General features: G+C 37.1%; 1 protein-coding gene across 3 annotated transcripts in view; it reads right to left on the bottom strand.

Annotated features, from left to right (window-relative positions):
• IBTK (inhibitor of Bruton tyrosine kinase) overlaps positions 1 to 10,587 on the bottom strand; it is a 100,713-nt gene extending 90,126 nt beyond the window's left edge. For all 3 annotated transcript variants that reach the window (XM_078055045.1, XM_078055046.1, XM_078055047.1), the window contains exons 1-2: positions 10,412 to 10,587; positions 608 to 1,317 (exon numbers count right to left, since the gene is read on the bottom strand). In XM_078055045.1, coding sequence (XP_077911171.1) covers positions 608 to 928 — 321 coding nt within the window. In that variant the 5' untranslated portion in view covers positions 929 to 1,317; positions 10,412 to 10,587. The remainder of the gene's footprint in view (positions 1 to 607; positions 1,318 to 10,411) is intronic.
• Positions 10,588 to 26,600: the final 16,013 nt, after the last annotated feature.

Raw genomic sequence — 26,600 nt, 5'->3', positions numbered from 1 at the left:
AGCTAATAAAAGTTAAAGAAAAGTTGGGCGCCTGGGTGGCTCAGTCGTTAAGCGTCTGCCTTCGGCTCAGGTCATGATCCCAGGGTCCTGGGATCGAGTCCCACATCGGGCTCCCTGCTCGGCAGGAAGCCTGCTTCTCCCTCTCCCACTCCCCTGCTTGTGTTCCTGCTCTCGCTCTCTCTCTCTCTGTCAAATAAATAAATAAAATCTTTTAAAAAAAAAAAAAAAAAGTTAAAGAAAAGTAAACCATTTTTCTTAAGAATACTAAAAGATAGGTTATACGGATTAAATGATAAAATGTGTGGGATTTACTTCAAAATAGTGTGAGATACACAAAGGCAGTGGGGATATATATAACACATAATTAGCCAACAGTCCATTATGTATTGTAAACTTTGGTATATGTTTAAAATTCTACATCATAACAAGTCTAAATTAAAATATATATGGATTTGAATTCTAAAGACGAGTCAGTTACAATAGTAAAAGATATCAAACAACTGATAAGAACAAACTCAAATCTTTGGAAAATAAATGGGGTGTCTGAAAAAGACTAAGAAAAGCATATGCCAGACCAAATAGTTTTAAATAAACAAATGACACTTACCTTCAATAGAGACCAAACACAATCAATATGTCCATAAAAAATGCTTCTGTGCAAAGCTGTCCATCCTGATTCCTTGTCTTTCACCAGTAGATCCACTCCTTTCTCAATAAGCCAATCTAACACTCCTTTCTTTCCACAGGAGGAAACAAGGTGGAGGGCATTTCTGCCAAAAGCATCTTTGATAGTTGCAGCATTGTAACAATAACTGGAGAGAAAGGCCTTAATCTGGTTTTCATTCCCCTTTGTTACCACAGAAAGGACATCCAAAGCATGCTTCAGGGATCGACACTTTGATGTGCAGTCAGGGATGGAAGAATTCATCCTAATTGTTTTTATACTGCTTAGTTTAGTTCTTCGGAGTAGTCAGTTAAGATTAATTTTTAAAAATGAAAAAGCCAGGACAAAAGGTGCTATTCAGAAAGATTTATAGAGAATAAATGACCTGTTCAGGATTATAATTTAAATCCTCAATGGCAAGAGTATAAAACTATATATCTTTGTACAATTTATTTTGGCACTTAAATCAAAAAATTATAAATAGTTCTATAAAGTTTATATCAAATGCAAGTTCTCTATTAAAAAAAAAAAAACAAAAAACTTTCCACAGTTTATAAATTATTCCTGGAGTCAAGCACCAAGGGGGAGTGAGGAGGGGAACTCCCCCTCCACACTGTCTGATCCTTTTAAATATCCATAATTGCAAGGGTGACCTATAAAAAAAAGGGAAAGAAAGAGAAAGTAAAAAATACAAAATCTACCTCTTGTTCTCCTCAAGTACTTTACAACTACCTCTATATTTAAGTGCCCCTAAAAATAAATAAAGTTCCCCTAATTCCTATTTCAAAAAAATAAAGTATGTCAACTTTTCACCTTCACATCCACAGTATTCTAGAACTATACTAATCATCTTCGTCTCCTTTTTTCCATTCTGCTTAAGGTTAACCTCTGTATCTGTACTCTGGAGTCCACCTCTTTCTTTCCAAAAGCTTCATTCCTTCTCTCTTGTATTTTTACACTCTACTAGCTATGTCCCCACAAGATATAAGCACACTTAAATCTACCATCTTTATAGCAATCCCATCTCAAACCTTTACCCCCTAAAATTATTTCATCACCACCACCACAAAAACCAACCCTCTCATCATTCAGTTTTTACTAAGAGCCAGGCACTGTGATAATGTTCTCTGTGCCTGGAAAGTCCTTCACCATAGGACCATAGGAGGAGATGATAATTAAATATCAGGTATCAAAACAACTAGGTATCAACAACCTGAAAAAAAAAAAAAATAATAACTTTACTTACTTTATACCTTACACCAATATAAATTCCAGATGGGTCAATGACAAACATAAAAATAATACCATAAAAGCACTAGAAGAGAGCATGGGAGACTCTTTTTTACAATTTCAAAGTACAAAAGGCCTCTCTAAGTATGATCTGAAATTCAAGAGTTGTAAAATATTAATAAATTTAATCAGTTTAAAATCTACATTAAAAAAAATTTAAGACAAGGAGAAAAAGCTTCCTTAACATACAGTCTCTACAAATAAGAGACCAACAGAATAAAACTCAAAGAATTTGGTATTTCTCAAAAAAAAAAAAAAAAAGGAAACTTAAACAGATTTTTAAAAAGAGACACACCTCACTCAAAAGAAATGTAAATTAAAATTATAATGAGATACCATGCAACAACATGAATGGAGCTAGAGAATATAATGCTGAAGCCAGTCACAGAAAGACGAATACCGTATGATTTCACTTATGTGTGGAATTTAAGAAAAAAACAAATGAGCAAAGGGAAAAAAGAGAGAGACAAATCAAGAAACAGACTCCTAATTATAGAGAACAAACAGAGGGGAGGTGGCAGAGGGGATGGGTTAAATAAGTGATGGGGATTAAGGAGTGCACTTGTCTGTGATGAGCAAAGGGTGATTCATGGAATTGTTGAATCACTACACTGTACACGTGAAACTTATATAAAACTGTATGTTAACTAACTGGAATTAAAATAAAAACTTTAAAAAAACTATAATGAGATACCATTTTTTTATCTATCAAAATAGCAGAGATCAAAAAGGTTGACGTTACTACGTATTGACAAGATTGTAAGAAAATACGTACTCTACTCCATTGCTGGTAAGCATATAAACTCATACAATCTCTTTGGAGAGCAATTTAGTATAGTTATGAAAATGTAAAATACACCTTTTTTTCTGACCCAAGCAATTTTACTTCTAGGGATTTATCTTGGAAAACCATATCCAGTGTGAAATGGCGTAAGTACAAGAATATCCAATGAGTCATTGTTTTAAATAGTAAAGCGTGGAAAAAAACTAAATAGTTAGAAGTAATTATGTCCATGCAACAGAATATTATTCATGTATCAAAAAGAATGAAGCAGCTATATATTTTCTGATACGAAATAATCTGCAAGATACATTGTACAATGTCCTTTAAAATGAGATGTATATATAATACCATTTATGGAAAAATTGTATATGTATTTACACGTTTGTGCTTGAATATGCATGAAAGATGTCTAAAAGAATACACAAGAAAATGGTTAAGAGTGGTTCCTCTGGAGAAGAGCACCAATAATTGGAGACAGAAATGGAAGGCAAACTTACTTATATTTTACTACAAACCACTTTTGAATGCTTCACCATGAGCATGAATACCTATTCAAAAATAAGTATCTAAAAAATATAAATAAATGCTAATATATTGATTAGAGAGTCTGTCAGAAAATACAGAAAACTCAGCCACCATATAAGAGCCTCTAACTTCCTTTTTTCCAATATGCTACCCTGTCTGCTTTGCCCTGTTCAGATCTGGAGAAATGAAATACAATTTCTCAACTATTTGATAAACTACTATTCTTCAGGTTTTTTACTTCCTGTTAGAGAACTAACCACCTATATATTAGAAATTTTATATCTAGAGTGGTCTAGATGGACTACTTCTCCATCATCTTTTTATTTATCATCTCCTAATTATTTTTCTTTCAATATTTTTGTACTCTGGATTTTATTCTATTTTATTTTAGTCCTCTGGATTTTAAATAACTAGTCAATCCATTTCATAATGGTTAGATTTTAAAGCTTTTATAATAGAAATTCTATGTAAATTCTCTTCTCCAAGGTATTGATCATAAATACTTCATAGAACAATCCTAAAACCACAAAAGACCCCAAATAGCCAAAGCAATCTTGAGAAAGTAGAACAAAGGTGGAAGCATCACACCCCCGATTTCAAACTACATTACAAAACTGTAGTAAATAAAACAGTATAATACTGGCATACAAAGAAACACCTAGATCAATGGAACAGAATAGAGAGCCCAGAAATAAACCCATGCATATATGATTTATAACAAAGGAACCAAGAATGTACAATGGCAAGGGGACAATCTCTTCAATAAATGGTGTTGGGAAAATTGGACAGCCACATGCAAAAGCATGAAACTGGACCCTTATCTTAAACCATACCCCAAAATTAACTCAAATGGTTTAAAGACTTAAATGTAAGACCTGAAACCATAAAACTCCTAGAAGAAAACACAGGCAGTAAGCTCCCTGATATAGGTCTTGGAGATGATTTTTTTAATCTGACAACAACAGCAAAAGCAACAAAAGCAAAAATAAACAAGTAGTACCACATCAAATTAAAAAGCTTCTGGACAGCAAAGGAAACCATCAACAAAATGAAAAAGCAACCTACAGAATGGGAGGAAAATTTTTGCAAATCATACATCTAATAAAGGGTTAACCTATATAAAACATCCAAAGAATTCATACAATTCAAGAGCAAAAAAATAAACCATCTAATTAAAAAAATGGGCCAAAGATCTACATAGATTTTCCAAAGAAGACATACAGATGCCCAACAGGTACATAAAAAATGTTCAACATCACTAATCATCAGGGAAATGCAAATCAAAACCACAATGATATATCACCTTTCTCCTTTAGAATGGCTATTATCAAAAAAATAAGAAATGATTACTGTTGGCAAGGATGTGGAGAAAAAGGAACCCCTGTACATTACTGGTGGGAATGTAAATTGATATAACCACTATGGAAAGTAGTATGGAGGTTCCCCAAAAAATTAAAAATAGAACTACCATATGATCCAGCAAGTCCACTTCCAGGTATTTATCCAAATAAAACAAAACACTAACTCGAAAAGATATATGCACCCCCATGTTCACAGCAGCATTATTTATAATAGCCAAGTTATGGAAACAACCTAAGTGTCCATCAATGGATACACGGATAAAAAAGTTATATATACATATATTATACACACACACACACACACACACACACACACACACACACACACACAGAGGAATATTATTCAGCCATTAAAAAGGATGAACTCTTGCCATTTGCAACAACATGGATGAACCTCAAGGGCATTATGCCAAGTGAAATAAGTCAGAGGAAAGCCAACAGCATATGACTCTCTTATATCAGACTGGGAGTGGGAGGGAAGAAATGGATGAACTGGTTTGTTTGTTTTAAATAAATTGAATAAATTTTAAAAAATAAAACTTAAATTCCCTAAAATACTTTTTTCATTTCTATTTTTAAATATATACTTTGAATGACAAAGAAAAACAGTTATGAGGCGGCTACTTAGAGGGACATATATGAGTTTACTATATGTGTAGGGGAAACTTCTGTGCACCATAGATAGATATGAAACATTGCAAATCTGCACTTTCAACTCCCATTTCAAACCACACTGAGTCAGAAGTCCTAAATCTAACTAGTTCTTCACTATTCTGACTTCCCCATCTAGAGGTGACAGCACAGAATTAGAGGATTCCCAATCCTTTCTAGCTCCAGTTGTATCTACTAGTCTGTATGTTTTATAATTTGATATAACCCTTATAACATTCATCCCCACCTTAAACTGTTGATTGGTATAAAAAACAAAGTGTTTCTTAGTTAGCTGACATAAAGAAAAAGGTATCAAAGCCTCAAGTAATTTAAAATGTGAAAACTGGAAAACAAGATACATGGCAAAATAGTCAATTGTAGTTAATTTCATTCTTTTGAGGCTCTAAAATTTTTCCACCTTTGTATTTTCAGTGTATTCATAATACCTGAAAAGAACTACTTACTGGCAAATAACTCAAACACTACATGAAAGAATTAAGGTATAACCAAAGAAAATTCCCTAATTGTTACACTACACGTAAACAATTAAAATGGAAAAAAGGGGTAATATGAATGTAAAAATGGTAGCATACTATAATATATGAGAAACATACAGAATACTATGAACATAAATATGGAAGTGACTAAGAGCTGGTGTTTCTTAGAGTCTTACATATTTGGATTCAAATATAGCAATGCCGGCTTTTACTAGTTACGTAACTTTAAAAATTACATAATCTCTCTTTTCTTCATCTGAAAACGATACAATGTCACCAACTTCACAGGGTTACTGTAATGATAAATGAAATTGCTTAGCCTGGTACCTAGCACAAAATAGGCATTCAACAAACAGTAGCTTTTATTACTATTATTTCTTCAGTAACAAAAGGGTAACAAATTTAATCTCAAAATTCATGTTTGAGTTTCATTGTCTCTGCTACCTGGTTTCCATGCATATTTCTCCAATTAAACCATATATACTAAGGTTACCAAAATGACCTCCAAACCCACAAATACTTTTAGATACTTCCAGTTCTTACTTAACTTCCCTGCTTTTAGTCATTAACACTGCATTCTCCTACGGTATCTATGAAGGGATACTGAAAGCATAGGGAACTACTGAAGCATTTAAGCATGGGCTCTCTCTCACCCCTTCTTCCAAAGCCATTATCTCCTCCCCTTACCTTCAAATTTTGGGGTTCTCTCAATGTTCCATCTTCAGTCTTCTCTTCCTCTCCACTTCATATTCTCCCTGGATAATTTCAATCTCTTTCTAGCTTTTAACTGTAACCTACATGCTCATAATCCCCAAATACGTCTTCTACCCTCACATCTTTCCTAAATTCCAGGCCCGTATTTCCAGTTACCAGTGTAAATGTTATTTATGCATTCAACAAATGCTCACCGAAAGCAAAGAAAGCAAAGGAAATATTTATTAAGCACCTAATACATACTGGAAATTTTACATCACAGAGAGGTTAAGTAATCATAGCACCAATAAAAGAGGAGTTAGAATTCAAGCACAGATCTGTTTAATAGCAAAGTACATATTTCTACTATACTACACCGCTTCTCCAGTGCATCCACAGTAGGTCACAAGGTACTGGGAATACAAAATAAATATGGTATAAATATTTTAGATAACATGATAAAAATACAGATTCATGGATAATACTGAAGTGAAACTATAGCTCATTTAACATCTGTATTCAATGAACAAAATTTATTATCTATTATGGTCTCTACTGTCAAAGGGTCACAGTTTGATAGAGGAGACTGATTTTATTTAAGCAAGTAATAAAAACGTGATTATAAACCTATGGTAAAGATAAAACAAGTGACTCATAGGAATAGGGAGTTGACAAGAGAGAGATACGGAAGATTTCCCACATTACGATGAGGACATGTTTGCCTGATAAATTCAGGGTGGGTGGGCATTCAAGGCAGAGCGAACAATAAATATAAATAAAAGCATTAGAATCATTTTAGTCTATTTTGAAAATTCCAAGTAATTCAGAAGAAAGAAAACAGCGAGGCCTAATATATACACAAGGATGGGCCAGATTATGCACAACTTTCTGTGCCTTTCTTTAGGGATAAAGAAAGTGAGCAATTCAGAGACACATTTAGATATTTAAGCTCTTTAATTGACAAGATGTGGTGATAACTCTCAAATTTCTAGCCTGATTACAGGTAGAGTAGGGGGTAAATACTTGGGAAATTAGAAAAACAAAACAAACTTTTAAAAAAGCAACAAATAAAAATTAAAGGTGAAAAGTTGTTTTGTATGTGATGAATATGAAATGCTGATGGGCAACTGACTGGTAGCAGTACAGGCAATTGTTCAACCTTGGGCACTGGCCCACCACAAAGGCGTTAGCCAGTAGAGGTTGAGCCCTCAACAACGACTCATAATTGTTCCACTTATCCTTGGTAGGAGTTTAGGTATCTTCCTAAAACACAAATCTGATTGTGCCATTCTCTGACAAATCCAAGCCTAACATCTACATTTCATGTGTTAAGGTTAGCCTGTGACTTTAGGAAGAGGATATCAATTAAGCCTGGAGACCATGTGGCATGTAAAATTCAGACTCTAAATTCAGAACACCGGAGGTAGGAACCCAGGTACACCACTAACTAAATGATCCTAGGCACATCACAATTTCCTAAGCTTCAATTCTCTCACTTAGAAAAAGTGGAAACAACTATTTATATCCTGAGTTGTTCTGAAAATAAATGAGACAGTTCATTCATATGTAAGCACCCAACAAATGTTTAAAAAAAAAAAGAGAGAGAGAAAGGAGTGTATTAGTACACAGGTCAGAAAATGGCATAACTTTATTAGAGTCCTTTCTGCTTGGAATGCTTTTCACCCAAACCCTTACAAGACTGCCAATGTGTCCATGAGTTAGTTATAGAGTATCTATCATCTTTTAAATTTTGATATGAAAATTCTTTAAAAGAAAAAAAAAGGGCACCTGGGTGGCTCAGTCGGTTAAGCATCTGCCTTTGGCTCAGGTCATGATCCCAGGGTCCTGGGATGGAGTCCCACAGAGCAGGGAGTCTGCTTCTCCCTCTGACCCTCCCCCCTCTCATGCTCCCTCTCTCTCTGTAATAAATAAATAAAATCTTTAAAAAAATTTTTTTAAGTTTTGATATAGACAACCAACATAAATTTCAGCCTCATATTGCCCCTTTATATATGAGTACCTTCATTTTACAATGAGGAAATTTACTTGAAAGTTTAAGCAGCCTATCCAAAATTACAAATACAGAAAAGTGTACTCTAGATTCTATCTATTCTATTCTACCCAAATTGCTCTCTCAAAATGAGAAGTAGAATAGTGTAGTACAAAAAAATTACCCTTATTTGTAGTCATAAGAATTGGGTTCCTACTACCTAAAACCTTGGCCAAGTATCTTCCTAATCCTATTTCATCACCTGCAAAGTTGATGATAATAACTTGCCCCATTATATGTACCTTGCCTACACAAAGATTTTAAGTTCTCGGGGGTGGGGGGGGGTGGGGGGGGGGGAACAGGGATGTCATATTTCTTCATATTTCTCACAAAATATATTCCATAAGTAGATTTATTTGTATAAGCAATAATACCAAAATACCTTCCTTTTAAACTTGTATCTATATTAACTGTCACAAAGCTACAAATTATAACTCATAAATGAGTTTAAAAAATTTTTAATTCCTTCTGTAAACCCTGAAAATAGTTCACATAACAATTTTAAAACACATGCACTTACTTCTTTAGGAAATTAGTAATTTTGCTTTATCAATATTGTATATTTTAGTCAAACGTTATCTCAAATATTCTCCTGGTACAAAAGATAGAAACTTCAATACTTTATCGGTGCAGTACCCAGTTTCACAATAGAAAAATTCCGCAAATTTTAGGGGGCAAGCACATTTCTACATGTAGCAAAAAATTACTGACCTATTAATAATGGTAAACTGACTTTGATATCATTTATAATAATAAACCAAGTAGTACTGAGCTCCTTTATGTGATAGGTAAGTTCATTTATGGTCTACTAAACTTTATATTGTCCTAAAGCATAATGAAAGTAAAAGAATGTAGTAAGTTCCTTCACAAAATTTAGCATCCTAAGAACCCTCAATACAAGTTTTTTTTTTTTAATTTAAATAATGGAACAGCCATTTTTAAAAATTTCTTGAGGTAAACTCTGCTTTGACTAAAGTTTCTGCAAATATCTGTAACAAATTCTTTCTGGAAAGCAGACCTTTCTGCCCTCATCTAATCTATGTTTCTAAAACCAATAAAAATCAAGGAATTCAAAAAAGAAAAAAAGAGAAGATCAAGAAGTAGCTATGCAAGGATGTGAATTGGTACATTATGGGTGGAGAAACACTACCACTCATAAAAGTCACATTCTTTCAGTAATTCTAATACATTTCCAATTTCAAACGCCCTACTTCGAAGCATGGGGGGAAGGGGGGCGAGGGGAGTGCTACATCAATTTCTGCTTCCTGATATCCTGGAAGTTTTATTAACTATGTTGGAGAACAGTAGTCAAGGATGTGCGGGCTTAGCTATTTCGCTGTTGAACTAAAACTTTTTAAAACCAGACAACGTGATACAATAAAAAGCCTCTATCCTGTTCCCCCCAGCCCCAAAAAGAACCGGTCCCTTTTCATACAATGGTCAATTCACACAGAATTTCAGAGTTAGTATCCCCATAGTGGAGTAAAACTATGTGACCCCAACGAAGGGATAACGAACGGCTTCAAATTCAAATCTCGAAGGGAAGTGACACCTACAACTACTGAAACTAGCAAGGCAACAACGCTGGAGGGCGTGTCGGGCAGGACAGCAACGTAGCGCGTCGCCGAACAGACCATTCATAAGCTGAGCGAAGCAGCAGGACGGCGGACGCTGGGACCCCGGCCAGTCGGCCCGCTACGCGCCGTCTCGCTCGAAGCGCGCCAGCCTCGGAGCCACTGGGTTCCCTCCCCGCGGTCCATCCGCGCCACTGGCGTCCCGGTCACCCGCACCCTCCGGAAACTGAATACTGTCTCATCGCCCCCCCTCCCCCGGCTGAAGAGATACCGTCGCCTCAGCCCACTCCGCACGTTGAGGCCGCGCAAAGCACTCCCTCACCAGTCGCTAGATGAAAGTGCGCCGGTGTACTCCGCGAGACGAGCACACAGCTGCGCAGGGACTCATCCTCAGTGAAGACAACTGGAGAAACCGAACGGTGCCAGGGAGAGGCCGGTCCCCAGGCCCGGGTCAGCTGTGGAGGCGGCTGCAGATTCAGCCGCGACTACAGGCACGGGGAAGGGGGGCAGGGAGAAAAGGCCCGTGCGGGCGGTACCCAGGAATAAGACAGGCGTTGATTGGCTGGGGCTCGTGTATGCCTCATGAGGATTGGCTGGTGTCTGCCCAGGAGGCCTCGCGTGGCAACACCTAAGCTGTGGCCTTTCCCGGGAGCCTTGAGGGAACTTGACCCTGACGGCCTTCTGACCCCGGGCGCAAGCCGGGGGCGAGGAAACGCAGCCGCTGGAGTCTCTCAGCCAACAGCGGTGGTGGAGATGTCCTTTTCAGGGTCAGCCGTGGCCTAGGTAGAAACGTCAGCTGCAGACTTGGAATTCCGGATAAACCCGGGTGGAGAGAGAGAGCGCTGGAGACCTGGCCGAATGCCTTGGGTCACCATACAGCAGAAGCCAAATGCGTAGGCAACTTGCACAGAAAAGTTCTCCCGTTGGCAGCATCGCCCTTCCCTTCCCGCTCGTACACCCGGGTTGTCTGAGAGTCACTCCCTTGGTCCTAAGGCGTCACTGCCTTCCTAGATTGCTACGGGGACCTGCTGCCCACCAGGGTCACGTCAGCCAGCGTCTGACGCCGGGCTTGCACTACGATTTTCCCCGTTTAACTCCGCATGCAAGGCCGGTTTTAAAAGTGCTGGAGTGAAGAAAAAAGGGCGGGGACGGGGGGAGAGGACTTATTAGTGTTAAGAGGAGGAGGAAATCAATACTAGTATACCAAATGGGTATCACTGCAACCAAATGCCTCACACAGTAGGCATTCAGTAAATGTTTGTTCAAGGAGGGGTAGTTTGACTCAGAACAACGCTAGCGGTTAGGATTTGGCTGTACACTCGGCCACGTTGTCAATTATACAAGCCACTTAGCCTCTCTCATCTATAAAACGAAAGCGTTGGACTACATGTCTTCTTTTTTTTTTTCCCAATTAGAAAGAGTTTTTATTTTTTTTATTATTATTATGTTATGTTAATCACCATACCTGTCTTCTTAAGGGCCGCCAGTTCAGCTTTACTGTCTTTATAGCCTTCCTTATAAAAGCGCAAAGCCATACAGCTGGTTAGGGAAAGGGAAAGGGAGAATAGCTCCCCTGCTGCCCTTCCCAATACAGTGGTCTGTTTCTTTGCCCCTTTTCAAGGTGCCCTGTTGCCTACTTTGATGTAACAAAAACCAATTTGTAATGTAAAAATTAAGTGATTTGGAAAATAAGCTATATATGATGACTTTTATATTACTGAACAAAGAAACCAGTAATGGCAAGTAAGGATAATAATGTATATAAATGCATAGGCCTGAGTTCAAATCTTTTATTGATCTCTTTTATTTGGCAAGTTAATTAGCTTTCCTGAAGATGTACTTTCCTCGTTTGTAAAATAGAAGCAATAATGTATTTTAGAAGCAAAAATGCATTTACATTTGTGAAAAATTATATACAAGTATACAGCACATGGAGTGCCTAGCACTTCATGAATAAAAAATCTTACTTTTATAAATCAAAAGGTATTTCCAGGGGCACCTGGTTGGCTGAGTCAGAAAAGTGTGTGACTCTTGATCCAGGGCTTGTGAGTTCAAGCCCCATGCTGGGTGTAGAGATTACTTACAAATAAAATCTTAAAAGAAAAAAAAAAAAGTATTTCCATAGTAGCAGAATTATTCCAAGCGGTCATTCATTCATTTTAACAAGAATGCCAAGCCCAGATAATCCCAAACGTAAGAATAGATTGCTACCTATACAAGTACTACAAAGAATATTATCAATTTAATCCGACTTCCCAAAGAAGTGACACAAACTATGATCCTAGGAATGAGTAGGCGATAACTAGATGAAGCAGGGAAGAAAGAACATTCCAGTCCAAAAGATGTGGAATTGCTCCTAATTTCCCTAAAAAACTGAATGCCTTCAAATATATTGGTTATTTGCAAGAATTATTGAAATGATTAGGAATTAATGCAGATGAAATACAATTAAATGAAAAATGTATTGCAGATGATATTAGGGGAGGAAGAGATCATAATTAGCCATTTTGGGAGGCTTTTAAACATGTATGTGTTTACCATAGAAGAAAGAAGAGAGAGTAATATACTAATGATTATCTTGGTGTGGTGGAATTAGGGGTGATTCTTAATTTCGATCTCTGAGTTTTATAATTTATTTTTCTTTGCGATAATTAAATGTTGATTTAAAAAATCAAAATTTACCACAAAAGAAAAATTGACTAGAATTTCTGAACTAGACTTAAAGTAAGAAATACATCCAGAGATGGCTTTAGAAGACTGCAGTGATGTAAATGGGGAGAAGTAGGAGAATGGTCCAGGCATCAGGAATGGAGTTTGAGATGAAGCCAGAATAGAGCACTGCAGAAATGTTTTTAAGCAACACAGCATTTATAATACTCCCAAATGACATTTTTCCAAAATAAATTAACAGTGCTATTCTTCATAATCAAGATATATTGTGCTGTCATTCAAGTTGTATATAGGCAGTGCTGCCCCTACTTTAGCTGGTAATATAAGAATGTTAGAACTTGTATGGTTGGATCAAAACCCAAACCCAATGAGGTTCTGCAAGAATAGTTATTACTGTAGGAAGGTCAGTGCGGCTGGCCTAGAGATGACTGGAACCTTATGGTTTGGCCCTGTTTTCTGCTCCAGACCATTTTCCATGTGAAAACACTTGGCTCGCTGCAGCTTTCTGACACACACCTCAGCTTTTCCATTAGGGAACACAGTGCTGTGCCCTCTGCCTTAAGCACAAAAATTCCAGAGCCCCTGATGGGTTCATATTGACTCAGATTAGGCACAGAGTCAAGGTTATAAAGCTTGACAGCCTCTATGAGAGTCATGTTTGAAGCAGAGTAATGAGTAGCTCCCCCAAAGAATGCAGGGTACAGGGCAGGCAAAATAACAGACAAATAAGGTGTTTCTCTACTATTAGATCCAGGGGATATGGTCCAGCTACATTCTTCCTGTGCAGTGATTATCCTTCAAATCCTCACGTAGAGGAGGCTACTCCTTAAAAATCTGTGAAGACTTCCCTGATGCCCCTTCCTAACAGTTATCCCCTCATCTTTAACTTTGATAACTTATTAATATTATTGTGTCACACTGTATTATTCTTAAATTTATTATTTTACGTGTGGATGCAGTAAAAGCAGGGACTCCAGAGGCATACCGCCTGAATATAAAATTTTACTCCTCTTCATATATGAGACCTTAGGCAAGTTACATAACCTATGTAAGCCTCAGTTTCCTCATCTCTATCATGTAACTAATAATAGTTGATGCATAAAGTTTTTATGAAGTTTAAATGAGATATCTGTCAAGCTCTCAGGAGACCTCTTAGCACTTAACAAAAGTTGACATACCTCCACCCTTCTGGTTGTACTTGTGTGAGGGAGCATTTGAGGGTGGGATGGGGAGACAAAAGGAATGACCCACAAGATGGCAGTGTTTGAATATAACTTTAGAACTGTATACGCTTGAAAGAATCCACCAATGAATCTATAACTTTAAGGCAATTCAAGACAAATTCAAAACCTACATGAAACAAGGAAACCTGTGAGAAAGCAAACCTATGAATTTGGCAAGCTTAGCATCATTTCATAACCAGGACAATGTGAACTCCCTAAACTCTCTCTCCCCTTTACAATGACTAAGAATTTGTAGTGTTCCTTTCTTGGAATTGCTTGTGTTCATTCTTTACCTAACTATAAAATTAAATCAAGCTGTTGACACCACAGCTTCCTTTTTAAAAAAGGAGAAGAAAAGCAAGTTTGATTTAAAATGGCAGAGTGGGCACATAATACAACCTTCTCTTCATGCCACAAACCCCTAGACCTGGCAGAAAACACATATTTTTAAAAATTAAATTCATAAATGCATTGGAAAACAAGAAGGTTAGCTGTCGATGGAATTTATGAAAATTCCCTGAAAAATGGATAGGAAGCTGGATTGGAGAGAAGAAAGGACTAACAGCCCCAAACAACAAGACAGAACTGCTATAAAAGGTAATAGCAGCACCAAAAGTGTTCCACATCTAGAGGTGACCATCAGGAGCAGGAAGGAATCCAGACTAAATCACAAAGTAATTAGAGTCTCACAGCAGGAGCAGGTGAGCCAATGCAGTTCCTCATCCCCCAACCCATGATGGCAACAGGGGTATCTATCCATAGGAAGAATATACAGGACCTTCAGTTTGATAGGCCAGCATCCATGTGGCTGGTGAAACCTGGAACAATCAGGAAGCTCTTAAACCCAGAACACCAGCTCCTAGCTCTTCCTGTTCAGCAGCTGCCGCACCCCTTCCTCATATCTAAAGAAAAGGCAGGCGGTGGCCACATGTGTTAATCCTCCCCACCAGAGATAGTGTGCAACAAGCCACTGCCCAAAAATGAACAAAACAAAAAAAGAATCTCAAGTACACAGATGAGCACAAAAGCAAGAATTACCAAATATTTGAGGAAAGCCAATATCCTAAGAGACATAAATTTACAAATCCAAGAAGCTCCGCAAACCCCAGGCAGAATAAATACAAAAATAACTATGCCTAGAAACATCATAATCAAATTGTTGAAAACCAAAGATAAAGAGAAATTTGAAAGCATTTAGAGAAAAATGGAATACTACGTAAAGGAAGAATGATTTAAAACACTATGAAGTTCACACAGGAACTGTGAAGATGACCATAGCTCAATACCTTTAAAGAACAAAAGAAAGAAACTGTCAACCCAGAAAATCTTCCACAATATTGAAGGCAAATGAAGATATTCTCAGAGAAACAAAAATTAAGAGTAATAGTAGCCATCAGAACTGCCCCCACCAGAACTTCTAAAGAAAGTTCTTCAGCCTGAGGGGAATGCTGCAGATGGAAACTCAAAATTTCAAGGCAGAAGGAAGAATATGAGAAATGGAAAGTACTTGATGAAATAAAGTCAACCTCCATTACATGCATACCTCAGAGATGTTGCAATTCTAGACTACTGCAGTAAAGTAAATATCACAATAAAGTGAGTCAAATAAATTTTTTGGTTTCCAAGACCATATAGAAGTTGCTTTTACACTATACAGCAGTCTATTAAGAATGAAATTATGTCGGAAAAAAACAAACTATGTACATACCTTAATTTAAAAAATACTTTATTGGGGTGCCTGGCTGGCTCAGGTGGTAAAGCATGCAACTCTTGATCTCATGGTCATAAGTTCAAGCCCCATGTTGGGCACAGAACTTCCTTTAAAAAATAAAAAAAAATTAAAAATGCATTATTGCTAAAATATGCTAACCATCATCTGATCTTTCAGCAAGTCACAATCTTTTTGCTGGTTAATGGTCTTGCTTCAGTGTTGATGGCTGCTGACTGATCAGGGTGGTACTTGCTGAAAGTGAGAATGACTATGGCAATTTCTTAAAACAAGTCAACAGTGAAGTTTGCCAAATCAACTGACTCGTCCTTTCATGAATGACTTCTCTGTAGCATGCAATGCTATTTGATAGCATTTTACCCACAGTAGAACCTCTTCAAAAATTGAAGTCAATCCTCTCAAACCCTGCCACTGCTTTATCAACTAAGTTTATAAACTATTCTAAATCCTCTGTTGTCATTTGAACAGACTTCACAGCATCTTCACCAGGAGTAGATTCCATCTCAAGACACCACTCTCTTTGCTCATCCATAAAAAGCAACTCCTCAGCCCATCAAGTTTGATCATGAGATGGTAGCAATTCAGTCCCATCTTCAGGCTCCACTTCTAATTCTAGTTGCCTTGCTATTTCCACCACATCTGTGTTCACTTTCCCCAATGAAGTCTTGAACCCCTCAAAATCATCCATGAAGGTTGGAATCGACTTCTTCTAAACTCCTGTTAATGTTGCTATTTTGACCTCTTTCCATGAATCATGAATGTTCATGGCATCTGGAACGGTGAATCCCTTCCAGAAGATTTTCAATTTATTTTGCCCAGATCCATAAGAGGAATCACTACCAATTGCAACTATAGCCATATGAAATAATAAGTAAATATCACAATAAGACTTGAAAGTCAAAATGACTCCTTGATCCATGGCCCACAAAATAAATGTTGTGTTAGCAGGCATGAAAACGACATGAATCTCATTGTACATGTCCATCAAAGCTCTTGGGTGACCAGGTGCATTATCAATGAGCAGTAACATTTTGAAAGAATCAATTTTTCTGAGCACTAGGTCTCAACAGTGGGCTTAAAACATATATTCAGTAAACCATGCAGTAAACAGATGTGCTGTCATCCAGGCGTCGTTCCAGTTTTAGAGCACAGGCAGAGGAGATTTAGCATTATTCTTAAGAACCCTAGGATTTTTAGTTTGGTTAAGTGAATGAACACTGGCTTCAGCTTCAAGTTACCAACTGCATTAAGTCCTAACAAGACAGTCAGCCTGCCCCCTGAAGCTATGAAGCCACTCACTGATTTCTCCCAATAGAAAGCTGTTTGTCTACATTGAAAATCTTGTTTAGTGTAGCCGCCTACATTAATGATCTTAGCTAGATCTTTGGGATAACTTACTGCAGCTTCTGCATCAGCACCTGTTGCTTCACCTTCACGTTGATGTTCCAGAGACAGCTTCTTCCCTTAAACTTCATGAGCCAACCAACCTCTGCTAGCGTCAAACTTTTCTTCTGTAACTTCCTCACCTCTCTCAGCCTTCATGGAATTGAAGAGAGTTAGGGCCTTCCTCTGGATTACGTTTTGGCTGAAGGGAATGTTGTGGCTGGTTTGATCTTCTCTCCAGACCACTAAGACTTTCTCTATACCAGTAATTAGGCTGTTTCACCTTCTTACCATTTGTGTGTTCACTGGAGTAGCACTTTTCATTTCCTTCAAGAACTTTTCCTTTGAATTTACAACTTAGCTAACTCTTTGGTTCAAAAGACCTAGTGTTTGGCCTATCTCTGCCTTTCTCACTAAGCTTAATCATTTTTAGCCTTTGTTTTAAAATGAGAAGGCATTCAACTCTTCTTTTCACTTAAACACTTAGAGGCCATTTCAGAGTTCTTAACAGGCTTAATTTCAATAATTTGTGTCTCTAGGAATAAGGAGGCCCAAGAAGTAGAGGGTTACAGGGAATAACCAGATGGAGCAGTCAGAACACATATCATTTACCAATTAACTTCACCATTTTATATGGGTATAGTTCATGGTGTCCAAAAACAACTATTAGAATAACATTAAAGATCACTACATATCACCATAACAAGCATAATAATAATAATAAAGTCTGAAATATTGCAAGAATTACCAAAATGTGACACTGAGACACAAAGTGAACAAATTCTTTTGGGGAAAAAAATGATGCCGATAGACCTGCATGGTTGCCACAAACCTTCAGTTTGTAAAAGACACAATGTCTGCAAAGTGCAGTAAAAGAAAGTACAATAAAATAACACATGCCTATATTCACAGATTCCATATTTATGATTTGCCCCCTTGCTAAAATTTATTTGTAACTCCAAAGTCAGTACTCACAATGCTTTCAGTCATTCAGGGACATAAACAGAACAATGAAAAACTTGAGTCGCCTACAGCACACACTTCCAGCATGTTCCCAGCTGAGTTCATACAAGACAGTGCTCTGTCTCCTTGTTTCAGCTGTCATGCAAACAGGTATCTATCTTTTCTTGGTCTATTTAGTGCCATGTTTTTTGCATTTGTGTGCTTATCTTGATGATTTCACTCTTTGAAATGGCCCTCAAATATAGTCTAGTGTTCCTATGCCCAAGGCTGTAATATCCTTTATGGAAACAATGCATGTGTTAAATAAGCTTTGTTCAAGTATGAATTGTGTTATTGGCCACCAGTTCAATGTTGATGAATCAACAATATACATTAAAGAAAGTGTCTTCAAACAGAAACATACATAAAACAAGGTTTGTATTGATCACCATTGATCACCATTCACTCTCCTGGGTCTCCATCTTGCCAATTGCAGATGTTGGGAGTTATCATCCTCAGTAATCATGCGGGCCAATTTCTTATAATAAATAAGTATGTATATACAATTATATATATATATATATATATATATATATATATATATATATATATATATATATATTTCTGTTCTATTGGCTCTGTTTCTCTAGAGAACACTGACAAATACCTCACTGATGTTTATAGGTCCCTACATCCAATGACTGGAGAATACACCTTCTTTTCAAGTGTACATGGTCCATTCAACAAAATAGACCATATAGTAGATCTTAAAATAAGTCTTGATAAATTTTAAAGGATTGGAATCACAAAGGAAGTTAGGTATTTCATGCTGAATGAAAATAAAAATATAACATATCAACATCTTTATGATGAAGCTAAAGCAGTGCTTATATACAGAAATTTATGGCTTTAAATACTTACATTAGTAAAGAAGGAGAGATTAAAAAAAAAATCAATGACCTACGCTTCCACACTAAGAAGCTAGAAAAAGAGCAAAGTAAATTCAAAGTGGGCAGAAGGAGGAAAAAATAAAGAGCAAAAATCAATTAAATTGAATATTTAAAAAAAATAGAGAAAATTAGCTAGTTGTTCTTTGGAAAGAAAGCTGAAGTTGTTCTTTGGAAAGATCAACAAAGCTGAAAGTTGTTCTTTGGAAAGAAAGCTGAAGTTGTTCTTTGGAAAGATCAACAAAGCTGAAAGTTGTTCTTTGGAAAGATAAACAAAATTCATAAACTCCTCGCTAGAGTTAGTTGTCAAGAAAAAAATGAAAATTGGGGCCTGTCAAGAATTTTGAAGGTTTGAGATTGTACCCTATTTGCAAAGCTAACAAGTTAGCCTACCAGTTTCATGGATGCTGGTCAACCAACAGAGATTCCTGGGTCAGAGATAGGACTTTATTACTCATGGTGCAGCAAGCAGCATGAGCTTTATGTTTGCATCACTTCCTTTTGGCCCCAAAGGCCCTCAAGAATGACACACAGTGGCCTGGGTAGATGTTGCAAATGTAGTGGGTTGGCAAACCAGCTAAGGAACTCCAAGCATAGGAAACTTAACATTTTAAAATAGAGTGCAAACAAACCTGCCTGTCTTTTACCCCTGAGGTAAAAATTATCTTTATTATACTGGACAATAAACAAACCTATCTTCTGCTCTGGAGGGAGCCACTATCACTATTTACCAAGACTCTTTGCTGGAACAACATCCTTGAGAAGATAGTTGAGGACAAAGTTGTCAGTGATTGAGCTCACAAAATGTGCAGAAATGTGATGAGACCCATGGGTAGTTGTCTCTCAAAAAGAACTTCAGTTACTAATATCAGGAATAAAAAAAAGTAGTCATCACATTGAAAAAGAAAAGCAAAGTTGGAGGCATCACAATTCCAGACTTCAAGTTATATTACAAAGCAATAGTAATCAAAACAGTATGGTATGGCACAAAAATAGACATATAGATCAGTAGAACAGAATAGAAAATCCAGAAATAAACTCATAATTATATGGTCAATTAATCTTCAACAAAAGAGGAATGAATAGACAATGGGAAAAAGACAGTCTCTTCAACAAATGGTGTTGGCAAATTGCACAGCAACGTGCAAAAGAATGAAAGTGGACCACTTTCTCTCACCATACACAAAAATAAACTCAAAGTGGATTAAAGAACAAAACGCAAGACCTGAAACCATAAAAATCTTAGAAGAGAACACAGGCAGTAACTTCTTTGACACTGGCTGTAGCAACTTCTTTTAGATACGTCCCCTGAGGCAAGGGAAATAAAAGCAAAAATATACTATTGGGACTACATCAAAATAACAAGCTTCTTCACAGTGAAGGAAACAATCAACAACTAAAGGCAACCTACTGACTGGGAAAAGATATCTGCAAATGACATATCTGATAAAGGGTTGCCATCCAAAATATATAAAGAACTGATATAACTCAAGACCCACAAAACAAATAATCCAATAAAAAAATAGGCAGAAGACATAAACAGATATTTCTCCAAAGAAGACATACAAATGGCTAACAGACACATGAAAAGATACTCATCATCACTTATCACCAGGGAAATTCAAATCAAAACTCTAAGGAGATATCACCTCACACCTGTCAGGATATCTAAAATCAACAACACAAGAAACAACAGGTGTTGGCGAGGATGTGGAGAAAGGGGGACCCTCTTGCTCTGTTGGTGGGAACATAAACTGGTACAGCCATTGTGGAAAACAGTATGGAGGTTTCTCATAAAGTTAAAAATAGGACTACCTTATGATCCAGCAATTGCACTACTAGGTATCTACTCCAAGAACATAAGAACCTTAATTCAAAGGGATACATGCACCCCTAGCAGCATTATTTATAATAGCCAAGATACGGAAGCAGCCCAAGTGTCTGATGAATGGATAAAGAAGAAGTGGTAAATGTATACAGTGGAATATTATTCAGTCATAAAAAATGGCATGAAATCTTGCCATTTGCAATGACATGGATAGAACTAGAGAGTATAATGCTAAGTGAAATACATCAGTCAGAGAAAGACAAATACCGTATGATTTCACTCATATGTGGAGTTTAAGAAACTAAACAAACAAGCAAAGGAAAAAAGAGAGAGAGAGAGAGGAATCAAGAAAGAGACTCTACTATAGAGAACAAACTGATGGTTACCAGAGGGAAGACGGGTGAGGGGAATGGGTGAGATAGGTGATGGGGACTAAAGAGTGCAGTTGTTGTGATGAGCACTGAGTGATGTATGGAAGTGTGGAATTACTCTATTGTACACCTGAAACTGATATAACATTGTATGTTAACTAACTGGAATTAAAATAAAAACTTAAAATAAAAAAATGTTTTAAGTAGTCATAGCTATAGATCCTACTGACATTAGAAGGAAAAATAAGAGAACATTGTAAACAACATTAGGTTAAAAAATTCAGAGCAGTGGGTTGCCTTTGAAGAGTTGGGGATGGGAATTGACTGGGAAAGAATATGAGTGGACTTTCTGAGGTGGTAGAAATATTCTGTACCTTGAGAGGGGTGTGGGTTACACAGATGTAAGCAGTATCAAAATTTCGCAAATGTACACTTAAAATTTGTGCATTTGTAAAATTTACCTCAAAAAAAAAACCCAATAAACAATATGAACTCAAGCAATAATTTTTATGCTGAAGGGTTTAAATGTCAATTGATACCTACAATTTACTACAAAATGCATCAAGTAATATTATTTGGGGAAAATGGTGAATGGATGGTAGATAAGTGATAAAGGAAGTATATTAAAAATGTCGATGCTGTAATCTTGATGGATATATAGTTGTTCACAGTTGGAGGAAAGAGACTTAAAAACATAAATCAATTACACTCTTTGGACTTTATTCGAATCATAATTTGGACACATAAACTGTAAAATATTATGAGACACTAGGGGAAATGTGGACACTGACTGCCACTTGTTCATTGCTTTTAGGCCTGTGTAGGATATGCTGTCAGTTCCTAGGCCCCATAGTCCCTCACCCTTACCCTTCGGTGCATGCTACACAGAATTCAGCTAGCGGCACCTGCATGCCTTTGCCTGCTAAAACCTCTGCCTGCTCATGTGGGTGCCTGCAAGTGCTGAGGAGTTCATGTTTTCCAGAGCAGCCTTCTGCCCACATCTAACTTACAACCTTCCCTTTTCTCTCTCACTTCCCTATTAATGTCTCCCCTCTGAAATAGACTCTTTGCCTTCCAGCCTTTGTTTCAGTATCGGCTTTTGGAGGAACCCACAGTAAGACATTGGGATAATGGCATTTTCTTTATCTTTTTTTTTAAAAGAGCTCTTAATTTTTGGAGGTACATATTAAAATATTCACAGATAAAATGACATTATCTGGGATTTGTTTCAAAATAATCAAGTGTTGGTAGGAAGAGTAGGCAGAGGTAGGGATGGAAATAATGGCAGACGGCTGATAACCGTTGAAACTCAGTGATGGACATGGGTGTTCATTATATACTACTGTCTACTTTGTAAATTTTAGAAATTGTACTGAAAATGACCTGTAGGGGCTAATGATGATAAAAGGAGATCTATTGAGAAGCTGGAGCACAAACTCTGGCCTGGGCTTATCAAGTCAACTCACCTGAGGAAGACATTGTTTTAGAAGTTGACCAGAGAATCTACACTAGAATATTCATAGCAACCTTATTTACAGTAGCCCCAAACTAGAAGCAATGAGAATGTCTTTCAATAGGTGAACAGTTAAACAAGCTATGGTTTATCTGTACCTTAGGGGAATACTATTTGACAATGAAACGGAACTAACTATCGATGACTCATAATAACCTGAAAGGATCTGAAGGGCAATATAGTGAGTGAAAAATGCCAATCTCAGAAGATCATATATGATTCCATTTATATAACATTCTTGAAATGACTCAAGTATAGAGATGGAGATAAATTAATGATTGCCAGGGGTCAGGGACAGGAGGAAGTAGGTATAACTATAAAAGGGTAGCAGAAAGGAGATCTTGGTGACGATGGACCAGTTTCATATCTGGATGGTGGTGGTGGTTACAATATATTTGCATAGCCCTCTACACACAGACATACACGTACATATACACAATTAAGTTCATGTAAAACTGGAAAAATCTAGATAAGTTCTATGGACTGTACCAATATCAACTTCCTTGATTTGAATTTGTGCTACAGTTATGTAAAATGTACTATTAAGGGAAACTAAGTAAAAGGTACAAGGGCCTTTCTGAGCTATTTTTGCAACTTTCTGGGAATCTCTATCACAAATTATAAAGTTTTTCTAAAAAGTAAAGAAATGGAAATAAAGTTTTTTAAAAAGGCATGTAGATTTTTTTTTAAGGAATCTCTACACCCAGTGTGAGGCTCAAACTCACAACCCCCAGGTTAAGGGTCAGATGCTCTTACCGACTGAGCCAGCCAAGCACCCCTTGCATCCAGGTTTCAAAGGTAGCTAGGATGAAGGCACTAGCAGTTGAGTCCCATATCCAGCGTTGACAATGCAAAAAGTCCAAGATTCCTTCCTTCATCCAGAAAGCAAGAGGCATAGAGCCTTCGCTGGAAAGCCCAGTAGCCTAATTATTGCAGACCATGTAGCCTGTAAGCCTGATGATAAGGCCCTCTTCCAGACTGGTAAGGTATCCAACATCTTAATACATTCCTTTTCTGCTTAAACTAGACAATATAGGCTCTGTTGTTTACAGCTTTGAACACTGGCTGATTTTTATTCTAATGACTCTAATTGCATCTGAATTTTCTGAGGCATTTTAAGGAGTGATAAATGAAGCTAAAATGTATCTCTACACACTGAGCCCACTGAGAAATCACTATCAGGCTACACATTAGTAAATGGATATATGATTCTCCTCAAGAATTTCTTTGTTATGAGCCTGATTATAGATGCTTGGTTACCCCTAGAAGTAGAGAGAACTGGAGCCTTGCAATTATTAATGACCCTTTCTTTCTGAGGTTTTTTTGTTGTTCTGAAATCCCTAAGAAACCAGAGCTCTGTGTGTTCTTCTGTGTCCAGAACACAGATTTTTCTTCTATAGCTCACTGATGATATGCAGCACTGGCCCTTTAAACCCCCCGAGTGGCGCATACTGGTTCTTAGATGGAAGGAATTCTGCCTGGAAAACCCTCCTGCTTTAAGCACACCTTAAGTGAGGGCTCTGCAAAGGGGATGTTGAGGGCTTTACGATTAACCTATACTGTAAGCGGGTCAGGAATGGACAAGAGGACAGGCAAAGGACCAGAGAAGAGAGCAAGAGAAAACAATGAGAAATGGAGTTCTGAAAAAAAGGAATAAGACTGACAGAAATGATCCTGGCCTAAGTAAAAGGACAAGGAGGAAGACAGCCAGGGCAGGATCTTTAAGGACCTCATGGTCACAATTTCCCCTTTTTATTGCTTTGCATCAAATGTGTATATAGGTTTGGATCTTTGCTGGTGTTGGGACTTTGTACCTCATTTACTTAGGATATAATCTGTAGAAGTTAATTTATAAAGCTTACAAGAGCAGAACCATTTGAATGGAATTTTTATCTGGTCTCAAACAGAAACAGCCAGTTTTATTTTACATCTGTCTCTTGATCTCTGTTTTACATTTGCGGGTAAAATGTAGCCAAATAAGCACTTTCTAAAATTTAATGTAATTGCCCAATGGGGCTCCCCCAAATGGAGATGATGGGATCATCAGAGGTACACATGCTATGATGTGTATAACAATTTCTTCTTCATAGCTTTGTCACTGTTCCTTTTATATCTTCTAAAATTACTACCATTCATTATTTAAATTTTTAACAAAAAACAAGACAAATCAAAAAACCAAAGAACTGGGAAGTTGGTAGCTCTGAGTCTGCTAAGGGCCACCATTCCACCATTAATCATTATTATTGCCTACATTTCTTTGGTGTCTTCCAGTTTAGAAGGTATTTTGATATCCTTTGTTTCCCATTATGACTTTGCTTCTCTACAACAATCCTGAGAAAGAAGTAGGGACTTAAACTACTATCGATAGGTTTAAAATGAAAAAGATGATGCTCAAAGGGGTTAAGTGACTTTCTCAAGGTCACAGAGCTAGTAAAAAGATCCCTCATTGCTTATATCAGAAACAGCCTGCTGCCCTCTCTAACACTAAGGGATTAAATTAGAGAAGAGAGAACCCTGGGGAATTTCCTCTAATCACCCCACATTAGCTGAAAAGCACAGATTGCCTTCTACTTCCTCTCAAATCCCATTGCACTTGCCATCTGTAAAATTCACTTGAGCTCTTCTTCATATTTTGCCTTGTCTTGCTTTTAAGAGTTGAATAAATGTATGGGTGAATAGTGAGTGTGTGTGTCTTATATAGTACATTGTATTTAGTACAAATGTTGTATTTGTACTAAATTATATAGTACAAATATTAGATAATAGGCAAGATTAGATATATAGACAAATAATAGAAACAAGAACCTAGATTTTTGTATTCTCACAAAATTGAGCACAATGCAATGCTTATAAATAACTTTTTATTTGAGTTTAATTAGAGAATAGCATGGAAAATACAGACTTTGCCCTAGGAAAGTAAGATAGAGAAAAGGACAATTTTAGTGGAGGTCAACCAGGTACATTTGTGGCTATGGAGTCCATCACCGAATGATCAGTCTAATCATTCTTTTGCCAAGACATTTAATTGCCTTGACCTAGTTGCACATCTCACCTCAGTCATAACCCTGGATCAGCTTTCTTCACTCTTCACTTTGGTGAGGCTAGAGACAAGGTTACAAGGAATAGAATGATTAACTTATACTTGTTTAAGTAATAAATGGTATTTGGATGGAAAAGTCCAAGGTAAAATGGCCTTCAAATGAGGCTTGATCTTGCAGCTCAAATGATGTGAGCAAGACTGACTTTCTTTTTGTCTTTTCACTCTGCCTTCCTCAGAGTTGTCTTCATGCTCAGGCCAGGCATTGCTCCATTGCCTTGTGGTTTTCAGTAGAGCTATTGAGAATTCTGATGTCATTCTTGTTCCCAGTTCTTGGTATGTGACCTATTTTTTTTCCCATTGGAAGACTTAGGGTTGTAAAATTTCAAGATAATCCTTCTTCATTCATATCTAGCAAGGAAAAGCAAATATGTATCCCAATATTCACAATAAAGTGCTAGGTTAGGTACCACCAATGAAACAATTTACTCTAGCCAGGTAAATTGAAGGGACTGAAAAGTTTAAACTCAGTTCTGTGTTCCATATTAGAGCTAGAAATGGAATCAATTTTCTTGGGATCATATGGGTTCCCAGTGGGAATTGGTAGCTACTGGAAAGAGGAAAATAGATACTATAGAACTAACATGTTCTGCATTTTCCTTTATCTTGGCTGATAGGTGTTAATAGAAGAAACCAAACACACACATGGAATGCACACATGAAAACTGTGCTCACCAACATCTGCAGGATTATTACATTAATTATTCCCTTCCTCACATTACTCTATTAAGTGCTTTTCCTCAGTTTAACTTGATCAAGTATCTCTCTTCACCAAAAAAGAATAAAACTCACTCAAACCAATGAGATT

This window comes from Halichoerus grypus, chromosome 9, assembly GCF_964656455.1.
Source record: "Halichoerus grypus chromosome 9, mHalGry1.hap1.1, whole genome shotgun sequence".
Taxonomy (NCBI): domain Eukaryota; kingdom Metazoa; phylum Chordata; class Mammalia; order Carnivora; family Phocidae; genus Halichoerus; species Halichoerus grypus.
The sequence above is the reverse complement of the archived record's forward strand: the minus strand, read 5'-3'. Positions and strand labels throughout refer to the sequence as shown.